The sequence below is a fragment of the Xenopus tropicalis genome, chromosome 1 (genome assembly GCF_000004195.4).
Source record: "Xenopus tropicalis strain Nigerian chromosome 1, UCB_Xtro_10.0, whole genome shotgun sequence".
Classification (NCBI taxonomy): Eukaryota; Metazoa; Chordata; class Amphibia; order Anura; family Pipidae; genus Xenopus; species Xenopus tropicalis.
In genome coordinates, this window is record NC_030677.2 from 129,983,126 (window position 1) to 129,998,073 (window position 14,948).

Here is a 14,948-nt window from a genome sequence, read left to right on the forward strand (position 1 = left end):
ATGCTGGGTAATTCACCTTAAAATAGATCCAACCGAAACCTGGATATTCACGCTTGGAAAGAAGACATACAGTAGATTAAATAAGAAGGTGCAAATATTGCTTAACATAACAGTGGATAAAAATGTAACTGCTAACAGTTCCGCTGTTAGCTTTACCAAGATATGAAACTAATTAGCAACCTTTTCCCTGTTTTTTCATAGGAAAAATGTAGTTTTCCCCACTATTCACTATTATTTGATCATTTTATTTCATTGGAAAAAAAGTAAAAATAATGTCTCTCCTGAGTGAGAATTTTCTTTAAGTGTCCCTAATAAAAAAAGTTCTTTTGCTATAATTTATTTACAGGTATCGGACCCCTTATCCGGAAACCCGTTATCCAGAAAGCTCCGAATTACGGAATGCCCATCTCCCATAGACTCCATTTTAATCAAATAATTCAGAATTTTAAAACTGATTTCCTTTTTCTATGTAGAAATAAGACAGCAACTTGTAATTGATTCCAACTAATATATAATTAATCCTTATTGGATGCAAAACAATCCTATTGGGTTTAATCAATGTTTTATTGATTTTTTAGTAGACTTAAGGTATGGAGATCCAAATTACGGAAAGACCCCTTATCCGGAATACCCTTGGTCCCGAGCATTCTGGATAATGGGTCCTATACCTATACTAGCTTTTTCAAAAGCGATTATTAAAACGCACTGGATATATATGAATATAATGGTTTCCACCATTAACATACAGTGGGCTAATAATTTCCAATACTACATGTTCAGGTGCTGGACTGTAATAAAGTGTTGAGAGATCAGTGGAGTACTTGAGCAATCTGGGGCCATAAAAATCTAATGGAGGTACACATCTAGTCCAGATGCCTCCAGTTAGACAGCCCAGGTTTACACCACCACAGTGGAACCTTACACTCTTTAGCAAAAAAAAACCCAATGATCAAAAAAGCTTCAGTAAACAATGGGAAAAATTTGCTTTTAAAAAATCATTGCACTAATGCCACATTACCGGGCCCAAATATAAAACCTGATTCATGCGTCTATGGTAACAAATATAAGCCCATGACACCATATTACCTGCCATTGGTAACATAATTATTCCATAGAAAAGAACGATTTACATTAAAGGGGAAGTTCACCTTTAAATTAATTTTAAGTATAATGTAGACATTGCTACTCTGAGAAAATTTGCAATTGATCTTCAATTTTTTATTTTGTTTTGGTTATTTATTTAGCTTTTTGTTTAGCAGCTCTCCAGTTATCTCCCCAAGCACCGTTATACAGAAGGAATGTGAGGAATGTGAGCCAGTGAAGGAAGAGTCAGTAGAGGTTTCCTTTTCTGCTTGATTTAAAAAAATCAAAAGGTCTGTGTAAATACAGCCACAGGCACACACAGAAAAGCTGCACTGAGTTCTCTATCAAAAGAAACACAGGATTTCTTGTCTTCTTTTGTGTAAACATGTTCTTCAGGATACTTTATTTGTTTACTATAAACTGCCTAGCAGATGGATGCAAGCCAACTGATACCAGAATCTGATTCAACTAGTGCACTGTCTCCCTGTAGATGTTGGCACAGCTGCAATTTTCTGTCATTTCTGGCCACATTGTTTAGTCAAATGGAAACTGGCCCTCTGGAGGATAACGCTCTGTGCATGCTTACCTCTCCACATTGTGTCTTCAGTAAAGCCATAGAATTCTGGTGGAGCTATTATAAACTGGCTTGTGTTATTATCAGTTTTAGACAACACAACACCAAAAATCACTTGTACGTCTGTGAATAGATCTTCACAGAGGGTGAAGCTTACAGACAAATTACACAGTTTTGCACAAAAACACACATACATTTGTTATATGGGATTTAGTGGCGCACACTTTTTTTTAAAAAGAAAGTCGTTTCAGATATGTGATAAGCATACCTGTTGTAAAAGAGTTTATTATAGATCTGTCTCATTTCTTTAGGGAAATGGAGACAACCTGGAGGCGAGAAAACACATGGTACATATACATGTTTAGAATATTTTAAGGAATTACAAGATGATTAAATTTTTTGGCCTTTTTTATTTTTCTTACCATATTTCAGGGTTAGAGCTCATTGTCCTATGATTGTGTTTACAGCATGACATGTATCACTGTCCCTGCAGTTCTTTATAGAGACAAGCTATGGGACTTCTGTGAGTGCCTACCTCTTCTCTGGAGTTCTGAGGAATGGGACCAGACCCTAATGGCACCCAGGCTATGGCAGTTACCAGCCTCATCACTACTCTGTGTATTGGCTTCATGTCTCAAGGGTGAGCCACCACTAGCACGAAGACTGATGAAGGTGCAACATTGATAAAGGGAGTAATGTTTTTTGTCTCTTTACAAAGAGCATTCACACCTCTGTGAGTTTCAGATGTCACCTCTCTGAAGAGTTACAAAGTGCCATTGTGATTGGATTAGTGGAAGAGTATATATGCTGTGGACTTCCCATACCAGTCAGTTGAACTGAAGAAGCTGCTTGGATGAGTAGTGAAACGTCTTCAATGATTACCAAACAAGTCCAGTTGCTTTAAATTTATAAATACTAGATATACCATGACCTGGATGAATGAAAATCTTCATAGACATCTTTACAAAGGTATTTCCTCAAAATGTAGTGAAGGGAATATACTAATTTGTGCAATCATTATGTAAGGTTTTATTGGAGCATTGCTTACATACAGGATTTGTCCATGTCCCCATTAATAAATGTAATATGCAGTAGTAGAGGAATGGCACAAAGGCAGACTAAAATGATAGTTATTTAACATATATTTGCTAATAGATAACACAATGTTTGCCATACTGTTATCTAATATAAACAGGTGAATATTTCTTAGTTTGGCAAAAAAATGTGCCTTTTGTAGGTCAATCAAATGCTTGGCTGAAATGTTCTTTATCATTGAGGTGACTGTAATTTTCTATCTCAAATGGCAGTGTCTTTATTTGCAGCAAAAAAGGGCACCTATTATTTTGTGGTTAAATGATTTAGGTGCAATGCAGTAAATCTAGTTAACAGAGTGCAATTGGAGAGACAGCAGCTGAAAAAGGAATAATAGAATCCCTTTATATTGGTTGGTTGTTTTTTACTGGTTTGTTTGTGGATTGATTATCTCTGTTGTCCAATCCTCTTTTTTAAAGTACAAAACTGTATGTAGAAATGTACAAGCATTTATTTTTAAGTTTAGCTGGTAATGGTGGTATATATTTAGAGACAGGTTGTTCAATGTGCAATGTTATCTCAGCACTTACATATGAACTGAATTTGTTAGGCTGTTGTTTTCAGCATATGGAATAAGAGATTTATCCAAAAATAGATATATTTTGACCAGATCTGAAAAATGCCCTTAATCTGTTCAAATGGTACAGAACTATATACGTTTCAATGAGTAAAATTATTTATTTTACAGTCAGCATTGCTCTGATTGATTAACAGAGCCCTTCTCTCTGTTTTGGGCATTGAGGTACACTACATCTCTAAATGATAAGATTTAGTATAGTTTATCTGTGTATGTGTATAGGCTGATTCTTCATTAAATTGCACCTTTTAATATGAATATTTACAGTCAGCAGCAAATCTACAGCTGTCTGCAAGCTGAACAATAAAAAATGCAATTGATTGCCAGTGGTTACTGCCTAGGGTTAAGGAATCCTCCTGTGTTTTAATGACAGCTTCGATGACCATCAAACTTATCATTTTCCTGGGCATTAGACAGCTTGAGACTTGCTTTTTGGAGTATCAGTCATAATGCTGCAATATGAATCCTGGTGATTGATTTAACAGACTACACACTATGAGACTACATCATTTATTTACCATGACCCCAACACAAGTGTTAAGGGAGAACTAAGGGGTGTAAAACTGCACAACTTTTGCATGTTGTCATAAATTAGGTGCTGTATCTAACATTTTCAGAGTGGAGTTTGTGTTGCTTCCAGCATGTGTCAAAAACAGCATCAACATCCAGCATAGCATCCGGCTATGGAAACCTGGCGGGCTCATGCAATTTTGCTATGCAAAGCTAACTGTACTTTTGGCATGTTAACTTGCTAATATTTAATGTTTAATTCAAAATGCTATAGGCCACAGATTTGTAGCTAGTTTAACTGAATAGGAAGCCATTTTCTGGATAATAACTATTCTGCTGTGGGAGAAAAGCATTTGAGAACATGTAAACTGTTATATATTTATGAGAGAGTTTCATACCAAAGTAATAATCAAAATTGCTTCTCTCATCGCACATAGCACGCAGTTTTATGAAAAGTGTTAATTTATTCACTTTCCCTGGAAGACATTTCATATTTATAACTGCGCCTTCTTTCTCAATGCTTTCAGATATTAAAATGCATCATGTTGATGTTATTCTGTTCTAAGTTATTAATATGCTATAATTATATGAAAATGTTATTCACGATTATCTCTTTCCTATTATGATATGAAATGTCTTAATGGTTTATTTGCTCAATAGGATGCTAAATAAATTAAAATGCCTTTAGTGCATTTATGTCATGTAGTTAAGTGTCTATTATTAAATGGCACAGGGCAGGTGAGCGAACTGCACATTATTTACAGGAGTTGTCAGTCCACAGGTTTTCAAATAACTCCCATAATATAAAAATACATTCCACTATAGAATGATGCTGAGACTTTTGTATGGGAGTTGGTTATGTAAGGACCTTGTATGATGCATAATGTAACAGAAACCTTGCACCCTGGAACATCAGTTAACCTCATAACAGCCTTAACATTATTATTAAGTGGATGGTGATTTGTAGTGATGAGCGAATCTGTCCCGTTTCGCCATAAAATTTGCAAAACAGCAAGAAAATTTGTGAAACAGCGAAACCCATTTGTCGCATATTTTTTTGTCGCCCGCAAATTTTTTGATGCCTGCATCTATTTTTTTGTTGCCCGCGTGGTTTTTGACACAATTTTTTTGATGACCCCGTGTCCTTCTTTGGTCGCACCCTTTTGCCGTGCCCGTGCCCAATTTGGCACAACCGCGTCCAATTTGATGCAAGCCACACCCTTTTTTGATGCGACTGTGCCCAATTTGGCGCGCGACAAAAACAAAAATTCCGAAACGCATTTTCCTGCGCCAAATTTTAACGGAAGTTTCGGAAAACAATTTGTCAATGGCAATTCGAAATGTGGAAATTCGCTGCAAATCCATGCCTGGCAAAAAAAGTCGCTCATCACTAGTGATTTGTGCTCTCTTCATAAATTATTCCCCTACGTTTGTATTAACATTTTATCCCCTGTATAGATTTTACATGATACCACAAGGTAACAGTAAGGAACATGGGTATCTTCTCTTACATATTTATTTATGCCTATGTTTAAATGGCATGGGTTGTTACAATTGATGATTGAAGATCTAAACTGCAGGAAAAACTGGTATACTTAGGGGCTGATTTACTAAGACACGAATTCGAATCCGAATTGGAAAAATTCCGATTGGAAAACAAACATTTTGCGACTTTTTCGTATTTTTTGCGATTTTTTCGGCGCCTTTACGACTTTTCGGAAATTGTCGCAACTATTTCATTACCAATACGATTTGCGCGAAAAAACGCGAGTTTTTCGTAGCCATTACGATTCGCTCGTATCTTGTCATGACTTTTTCGTATTGAGCGCTCATAAGCGGCGGCTGAAACTTTCAGACTTAGCATGATTTTGGAAGCCTCCCATAGGACTCAATGGCACCCTGCAGCTCCAACCTGGCCCAAGGAAAGTCACCATACTGAAGCTTGAATGAATCCGAACGCTACGAAAAAATCGCAACATTTTGCGCAACTTTCGGAATGGCTACGAAAAAGGCGCGACTTTCCGCGCAAGTTTTAACGCTACGAAAAAATCGGCAGATTTTGCGCAACATTCGTAATGGCAACGAAAAAGTCGCGATAATTTTCAGAAAAATCGCCAAATACCGATCATTACGAAAAAAACGCAATCGGACGCATTCGGCCCGTTCGTGGGTAAGTAAATGTGCCCCTAAGTCTTACTGCTGGCTCTGTACTGCCAAGGGGCTGTGTATTCCAGTGCCAAATGTATATTGCATTATCTGTACATTATATACATAGTAGAGACAGGATGCTGGCATTTACAAAAACCAAAAAAAATATGCCTGGGTGCAGTCCATCAGGACAACAAACAAACAGCTTCAAAAAAAGGAACTGCTCACATAGGACATAAATAAATTTAAAAAAGTGATGGTTTTATTGGAACCAGAAAGTGATGTTTCGCCTGTAACACCAGCCTTTCTCAAAGTTACCAAACAAGAGTGCGGTAACCCATATATACAGTGTTTGGCGGGAAACGGAACAAGCAACGTAAAACTGTATACAACAGTGCAAGGTAAGCGACGTAACAATCCCCATATACACATGCCCCACTGTTTTTTGATTTATTTATGTCCTGTGTGAGCAGTTCCTTTTTTTGAAGCTATATATATTTATATTATATATATAGATATATATATATATATATATATATATATTTGTATTACTGATCTAGGTAAAACCTTGTTTCCACAATTTGGAAAATCGGGCATAACTCTCTGAGACTGACGTGGCCTATCAGCACGTCATAACCCCATGACATAGTTACATAGTTACATAGTTACATAGGGTTGAAAAAAGACCAGTGTCCATCAAGTTCAACCCATCCAAGCAAACCCAGCACACCTAACCCACACCCACCAATCTATACACTCACATACATAAACTATATATACAACCACTAGTACTAACTGTAGATATTAGTATCACAATAGCCTTGGATATTCTGATTGATTAAGAACTCACCCAGGCCCCTCTTAAAGGCATTAACAGAATCTGCCATTACAACATCACTAGGAAGGGCATTCCATAACCTCACTGCCCTCACCGTGAAAAACCCCCTACGCTGCTTCAAATGGAAGCTCCGTTCCTCTAATCTAAAGGGGTGACCTCTGGTGCGTTGATTGTTTTTATGGGAAAAAGTCCCAGTCCCGCCCATGTGACATCACAGTCCCACCAAGTGACGTCACGTCGCCTGCTCAGACAGAGACCGCAGAAGGTGACAGTGTGTTAGCATGCAGCATTCTTGTAAACAGAGTATCATGTAATGGTGCTGCACAAAATATCCACTTTGAATCCTGGCAGTTGCTTTAGCAAATCTAGCACATTTAAACATGTGCAAATGGCTCCTTCAACTAACATTCACAACAGCACTAATAAACCTATAGCTATTTAAATATGATCTTGAGAGTAATGTATAATAAAAAAAGCAAGGCAAGGAACTATACATAATGCATAAGACTAATGCTATTATATAGGCTTTAATAAGAATCCACATTTGAATGTCTTAGATGTGCTATGTTTTTTACTCATATAACTGAATGATTAGCCTATTGATCAATAAAGAAGAGGACTTCACTCAGATCTGGAAGATTAGAAGAAATCAGATGCTGTTAAGGGTATTCTTAAAATGGATTTTATACCTCATTAGCTTTACCAGCATCACATGCTCTAAAGGGGAACTCTGAGTTGTCATGTATTCTTTAAAGCCCCAAACCAATTTTATGGTTTAAGTGCAAACACAGGAAAAAATGTGATTGTATGATTAAAGTACAGTAAGCAGATCCTCAGATGTGGTCAAATGAATGTGGTTGGTATAATTTTGCATATGAAGTAGGGTTTTTTTGGGGGTTTATGTGAACAATGGTTTTACTAATAATATTTAAGGCAGCAATTTAATGTGATGTTTCACTGTCAGTTTTGGTGCACGTTACATAACCATATACTGACGAATCCATTTAGCATAATACTGATGATAACATTCAAAAAAAGGACCAAAACCATCATCTTGAACTCTACTTCATTTCAGGGCCTAGACATCTTAAGGCTCATGTACGTCCACAAATGCAGTTGTTGCAGCCCCGGAACTCTGCCCGCAGCAGTTGCATGTAAAACCTCTTAGGTAAAGCCACAAGTTACTTGCATCAAAATGTATTAATTACACCGCATAGTTCTTTCTGCCTTGAGTTTCCATTTCAGAAGTGCTGCACCTACTGACCAGACCAAGCAGCAGCTCCTTTTCAGATCTCTCACATCTTGGCATTAAAAAAGTCTCATCACATATGGACACACAATTGGCAGAATTATAACTTGGTCCCAAGAACAAGAATTATGAATAACAGTTGTTTTCCCTTTATGTCCTCCATAATGGGAGATGTAAGCTTTAAGGGAGATGTTACTAAACAAAGAATGCCTTCTCTGTTTAAAGGTTTTGCTGTCTAGTCCATGAAGCTATAGTGTTCTGAAAGGAACACGCAAACCAGGTGATCCATTCCACTAGTCCAGCTCACATACTGGAGCTCACTTTCCACAGGAAGGCTGTCCTGTGGAAAGGTATGTAATTGTAGTTAGAATGTTAGGAAGGTCAGAGCAGGAAGGCTGCCTGTCTGTGTTTGGAACTCCCAGTGGGGCTGGGGGTGCTGCATGCTACTGCAAGGAGCAGAGGGACCCATTGACAAAACATCTGAGAGACTGAGAGTTACTGGGGAACTGAGAGTAAAGCCAGGAGGCTAAGAATTTCCCCCAGAAGTATCTTGAGTACAGGGGTGACCCCAAACATTTGAGTTTTTGCTGGTAGTCCACAAGAGGCCCAGTTGAGTGAGGGAAGTCATCAAACGTGTAAGGTGTTTTGTATGCTGAATTGGTCACCCCTGTGTTAAATACACAGCCTTAAAGTTAAGAAAGTGTCTGTATATTCACCCAAAAAGATAAAGTATAGTTATTTCTATGGAACCATTTAACTTACGTTAAATGGGATTTCCACCCAAAGTGACTTTCAATTATACATGAAGTAGAGACTTTGTTATAACACTTTGAGCATTGTATTAGAAGTCAGTTCTTTTACAGCTGCCTTCTGCAACATTGTTTCTGGAGTCAGAACCAGCACAACAGAGAAGGTAAACAGCTATATAGATATTCTTAGCAAATATTTTTAAACTAAAGCAGGGTGTATGCCCACCAAATAAACAGCTATTTTTTGGTCTATAAAACACCTAACCATTCAGGCACAGGTATACAAGGTAATACCTGGCAGAAAAAGTAAATGAAAAACATAAATTCATGTAATTACTTGTAAGGTAGTTTAATGTAAATATCTCCACTAGCAGTGTGTGCGCTGTAATGTGGAGAAAAACAACCTGCAAACAGGAGGATCTTGTATGAATTAGAGCTGACTCTTGCAACTACAGTATATCTCTCTGACAATGTATTGTAATCACTCTGCTAACAAAACCGCAGCCTGCAAAGAAATGCTAAACAACAATTTTACAGCTTCAGGATGCCCTGAAGTGAGAAAAGGTTCATAACAAGAATACATTTTGTCTAAGAATTATATTCTGTGTAAAAAAAAAAATGAGTGTGTATATATTAATTTACTTACTTACACAGCATATATTTATGGCTCTGTTAGTACCTTGTGTTAAAGAATGAACAGCATAAAAACTGCAGCTCTAGTTTTAATATTAATAAAATATAATCTGAACGTGACTCATGTACACAAACAACACAGGTATATATATATCAAGATCTCCAAACAGACTGTAGTGGCTTTATAATACAGAAACTGATTTTTATTCACACAGAATAAAAATAAGCCTATCAATAAAGGGAGAAATAAGTATTTTTAAAGACTTATGGGAGCATTACAACGTATTTTACTGATAGTTCTAGTTTGATTAATAAGTAGGCCTTTAAGAATGGTATGTTAGATGTAAAATTTTAGTAGAAAAAGAGATAACAAGTGTACTGGGTGCAGGAGCTTCATATGCCTGGGAAATCAGTCTGGTAACTGGACTTAATGTTTCATCATCATATTTATATACAACATACTTATAGCTCTCTTCACATTTATTATGTATTATAGTATATCAATCTTTATGGAAAATTCCACAAAATGCAATAGGTCCGTCTTGATACATACAGGTGTGACTGAGATGAATGTTGGAATGTAAGGAAGTGAAAGAAATGACAAACTCATGCAATACAGAGATAATGTTGATTTAGATACAAGATAAGTAACATTACTCTTTACTTGGTGTCTAACTCTTACCTTTTTAACATCCCTGACCAAATGATACAAAGTGTTTGACGGTCCGTGTCTCTATAAGAAGATAAAAAAAAAGTAGGCATAAATATTTATGCATGCTGATACACCAGTCTGAAAACACTGTAAAACTAATTATAGCAGGATATGGTATGGACACTTTTTTCTATATTTACAATCAACATAATAACTCAGAAGTGAATCTGTCCCTACATTTGAATCTAGAGCCACTGTGTTGGCTCAGGTGGAGGCACACAGAGCGGATTTCAGCTTTGAAATGCATACTCACGTGTTTTGAAGCTGAAATCTGCTTCTTGTGCCTACACCTGGGCCAACATTCTGGGTGCAGACACAGAAGAGTGTTGATTTACGTGTAGGGCCACTTATGTGGGCCAAGAATACACATCTGGCATTAGCCTAAGGTTTTATTTACAGGATAACATATTTACAGTATAAGTTCAATATGTCAAAGATTTATTTTAGTGGAAAAAGGACTAAACTCAACATGAGATTTTGATCAGATTTTGTCATATTTTATCTGATTTTGTCATGCAACAGCACGAGATTTTGTAGGATCCTACAAAATCTGATCTCCAGAGCTGTAAAGCTGGACATACACGTTAAGATTTTTTAAAGATCTTTTGGTTATCGTAGGACCAAGATTATCCTGAAACAATTGTTTAAAAGTACAATTTGTCCATCAACGATTATAACCAATTTAAGTCATTTCGTCTAGTTAAAGCTAGAAAAACTACCTGCTTGGTCCTGCAAACAACTGGACAACGGGCAAATTTTCAAACCTGCCCCGATCAATTTTCTGACCGAAGTCGGAAGAAAAATCCCTAGATGTGTGATCGGTGCCCCCTAACCTTACGATAATATGATGGATTTGTGGGATTGCACTGAAATAGGTCATTAGGGAGAGAAAAATCTTAACGTGTATGCAGCTGGATGCAGTGTTTTGTTCCTGCATCTACATCTGAAAATCAATGTATTTCAATAACAAATAAGTCTATCTTGGATGAAGATGCAGCATGCTGTGTTCCTTCCCAACAGGAGCATCATGTCGGATGGCAGTCCTTTCAAGTTCACATCATATTTTTCATTCGTTCCCAATATATTTAATCTCATGCAACTACATCTGATTCGTAGCATGCATTCTGTTGATTTAACACTGTCCTACAAAATCTTCTGTTGAGTTGTTCCCAAAGGGGATAACACAGGTATTTGATCCTGAAAACTTGTTATCCAAAAACAGGAAGTCTGTGCCCTTTAGATTTTATTTTAAAGCAAATAATTCTAAGTGATTTTCTTTTTCTCTGCAATAATGAAGCAGTACCTTGTGCTTGATGGTAACCAATGCCGGATTTCTAACCAGGGCACAGGGATTTGTGTGGGCCATAGGCCCGGCCCTTTGTGGCCTCGCCTGATGGTAACTAAGCTGCATGAAACCATATTGGTGGCAAAACATTCCTATTGGGTTTATTTAAAATGTTAATTATTTTTAGCAGAATTAGGGCATTGAGATGTAAATTACAAAAAGATTCCTTATACAGAAAACACCAGGTCCAATCCGGATAAGAGATCACATACCTATAATGATGTATTTAAATGAAGCCACATGGTGATCCAAATATTGCTTAATATTTCTCGATTCCCTTTTATCTCTGTAATTTATGATAGGATGTACAGAAATGATGTATCTCTTTTTTGTAAGAGATTTATTAGGAATCCCTGTTCTTAGCTATGGGATGCTTAGGGCGTTGGGTTTTTTTTTTTAACTATTCTGGTTGAAGACACTTTTTAACCTGCTTTTGCTCACCATCCATCCTAGCGCATAACAATGTTGCTAATATATCAGTCAGCCATAGTCTGAAAAAATCTAGCACCGCAAAATCTCCAAAATCTTATTATAATTCATCTTCAAAACAGGTCCAACCCTAACCTGCCATCAGGCTGCCCTTTCCCACCAACCTCTACTCTAGGGAGTACAAGCTCCATAGCTTGGACACCTTTGGTTTAAGAGGGGGGTATTTGCTACTGCCATATTTTGCTTCAGATCCCTGTATCTACCCAACACCACAGAGGAACTAAGGTTTTCAGATCACATCTATGACAATATCTTGTGTATCCTCAATCCACCACAGCATCCTAAATCCTACAGCATCAAACAATAACATACATTTTTTACAATAAAGCATATTGCTACATAAATATGTGCTGCTTTTGTCTGCTCACATTTTTACTTTTTCTTTTGCCTGAAATGCTCTATTTTTTTTTACTTTTGTAAGGGACATTCCTTTGAAAAGATTCTGTTTTAAAACTCTGCTGCCGTGCACATTAATGTACTCACTTCAACTGCAAGAAATTCATGGCAATCAAAGACTTCTCTGTGTTACTTTTCCCTGACAAACACACCAGCAAGCTTTAATATGCAGGAGCAGAACACGATTGATAGACTACAGAAGAGCAAATTCTGCACAGAGGGCACAGCAAATATGCAAGTTTCTATGCTAAGAAGTGATACTGACTTTACTAGACAGCTTGTTGCTTTCCAAAACAAAACTGATGTTTCTTAAAACATGAATATACTCTTTATAAAAAATGAACTAGACCTTTGGGAATAGCTGCTTCATAATTTAACCGAGTGTAGAACATTATGCGGTCTGGCAAAAACCTTTTTACTTTCCTCTGTGCTGGAGATTTAAAACTACCTAATACTATTTATATATCTTATTCTGACAGATGCTTTGTTTTTGCATTGCATTGTGGGACTACATGGGGGACTACATGAGTGAAGCTGTGAAATAACAGCAAAATGATGTAAATTTCATTTTACGTTCAAAGATTTAATAGACAGAATGCTACATGTTAGTTGCTTTAAGCATATTGCAGTGAAAAATGTACTTGTGTTGCATGCAGTTGGGAGGATTGTCTGCCTTCCATTTTCTGATCTTTATTATGGAGCAGCCTCAATTCATAGCACAATCCATAAGATTCTAATTTGTGACACATTCTCCTTTGTCAGTTGTGTTCAATGCAGGGTCAGTGCTTCAGCCCATACAATATGGAATGCAATACAATTTGGAATGATTCCACAGATTTGCATCTGTACACAGTGTATGCTGAGCAGATATTGATATTGTAGTTGGCAATAAAAATAGAAGTACAGCACTAAAATATACCCGGGAACAGCTGCTTCTAAAACAAAATTATTTTTAATGACTGTAATAATATGTGTCTGCGGAGGAGAAATAAAAACTCATCATTGAAGATAATGCAGTTACTGAAGAACACTGCAAACATTTCTAATAATGTGACCAAAATATTTTTTGCCTTACCGTATTGTACAGTTCCTCTAGCCTGGAGATAGTGAGGAAGCGATGCATGCTTACTCCATTTTCTATTAACAATTTCACAAAATCCACTCTGTCCAGCACCAAAGCATCCAACATTGCTTGTTCAAGGGAACCCACCTAAAAAAAAAAAAAAAGAAAGGCATGTCCAGTAATAAATACATGTCTTGCAATTGTTAAAAACACATACATAAAACTGTAATGTCTGGGAATATTTGCATACATTTCCCACACCATATCATTAGTGTGTTATTTTAGTTGAACACTTTTTGCACCCTATTTTAGAAATATTTTAGAAAAGTCACCCTTTATTAGTTACCAGCTCTGCCTGAAAACTCTGAAGGGGGCGGGTAAGGATTCATGAGTCATGGCAGAACTTGAAACTAAAGATAATCTAACCAATTTGCCATGTAGTCTGTAACATCAGGCTAAATGAGTAATGGTAGTTAAAACGATCTTTTGTGCACAAGAAGCTTGAACCGGTTGCCAAAGAACTCGGAAAGCAGCATTGTCTAAACACCCCATAAAGTGTGATAAAAAATGCACATTAGACATTTATGTTTAGTTATTAATTCACAGATGCCTAAAATACAGTTTATATCAAGAATCTGAATGGTTAGTAATCTGTTACACGGCATGACATGGCAACCATATGCAGCTGTTGTACAGATGTTATTTTTTGTATGTTTTATCCCATGTGTATTTGCACATCTCTGTAGCTTCTGTAAAAAAGTTGTTTATCATAGATCTTTAACCTGTGACTCTTTAGCTAGTACTGAATGAAAACCCTCAGTATGTTACATTCTATTAACAGAGTTAGAATTTGAATACTGGCAGCACACACAACATTCAACATGGGTTAACAAAAGAAATGTTATTTAATACTACCGAGATCACAATTCTTGTATCTTATTTTTGTTCCAGTACTGTAATCCAAATACAAATTCCTTAATACTTGTACTGTACTGTATGAGACATGTAGTGTATGTGTTTATCATACCGGCCACTGTTGTCCGTAAATAAAAATCTGGCTACGAGCGATATCCACCCGGTTCCAAGCTAAGGCAAGGCTCAGCTGATCTGGAGCAGAGGCATTGGCACCTGTGTAATGAAAATAATGAAAATATATATTTTTTTTAAATTGAACATTGGTTTAGTTATTTCCTAGGTTTTTAGTTTTTTTTTTATCAAGGGATAAAGAGTGCTGGGAGCTGTAGTCTGGTAACACTTAACTCCTATTGTTAAAGTTGTATTGCTTGAAGAAAGTTTTCCACAGCTCTTCAGGGTCAAAAATACCATTAAAAAATAATTCCTCCAATAAAAATCCCCAGACCTTTGTAAACTAATTAGCAGTTTGTTTATCCTCCTGATGGATTACTATGTGATAAGGATGAATTACATAGTAATAATAAGCAACATCCTCATTGTTTAATTCTCTTGCATTTTTAATTAAGTTTTGGTCA

General features: G+C 36.7%; 1 protein-coding gene across 1 annotated transcript in view; it reads right to left on the bottom strand.

Annotated features, from left to right (window-relative positions):
* The window catches only part of trpm3 (transient receptor potential cation channel, subfamily M, member 3), a 167,794-nt gene that overhangs the window by 36,768 nt on the left and 116,078 nt on the right, over positions 1 to 14,948 (bottom strand). Inside the window, exons 10-12 of the mRNA XM_012971723.2 lie at positions 14,486 to 14,586; positions 13,471 to 13,605; positions 10,136 to 10,186 (exon numbers count right to left, since the gene is read on the bottom strand). Of these exons, the coding sequence (XP_012827177.1) occupies positions 10,136 to 10,186; positions 13,471 to 13,605; positions 14,486 to 14,586 (287 nt within the window). The remainder of the gene's footprint in view (positions 1 to 10,135; positions 10,187 to 13,470; positions 13,606 to 14,485; positions 14,587 to 14,948) is intronic.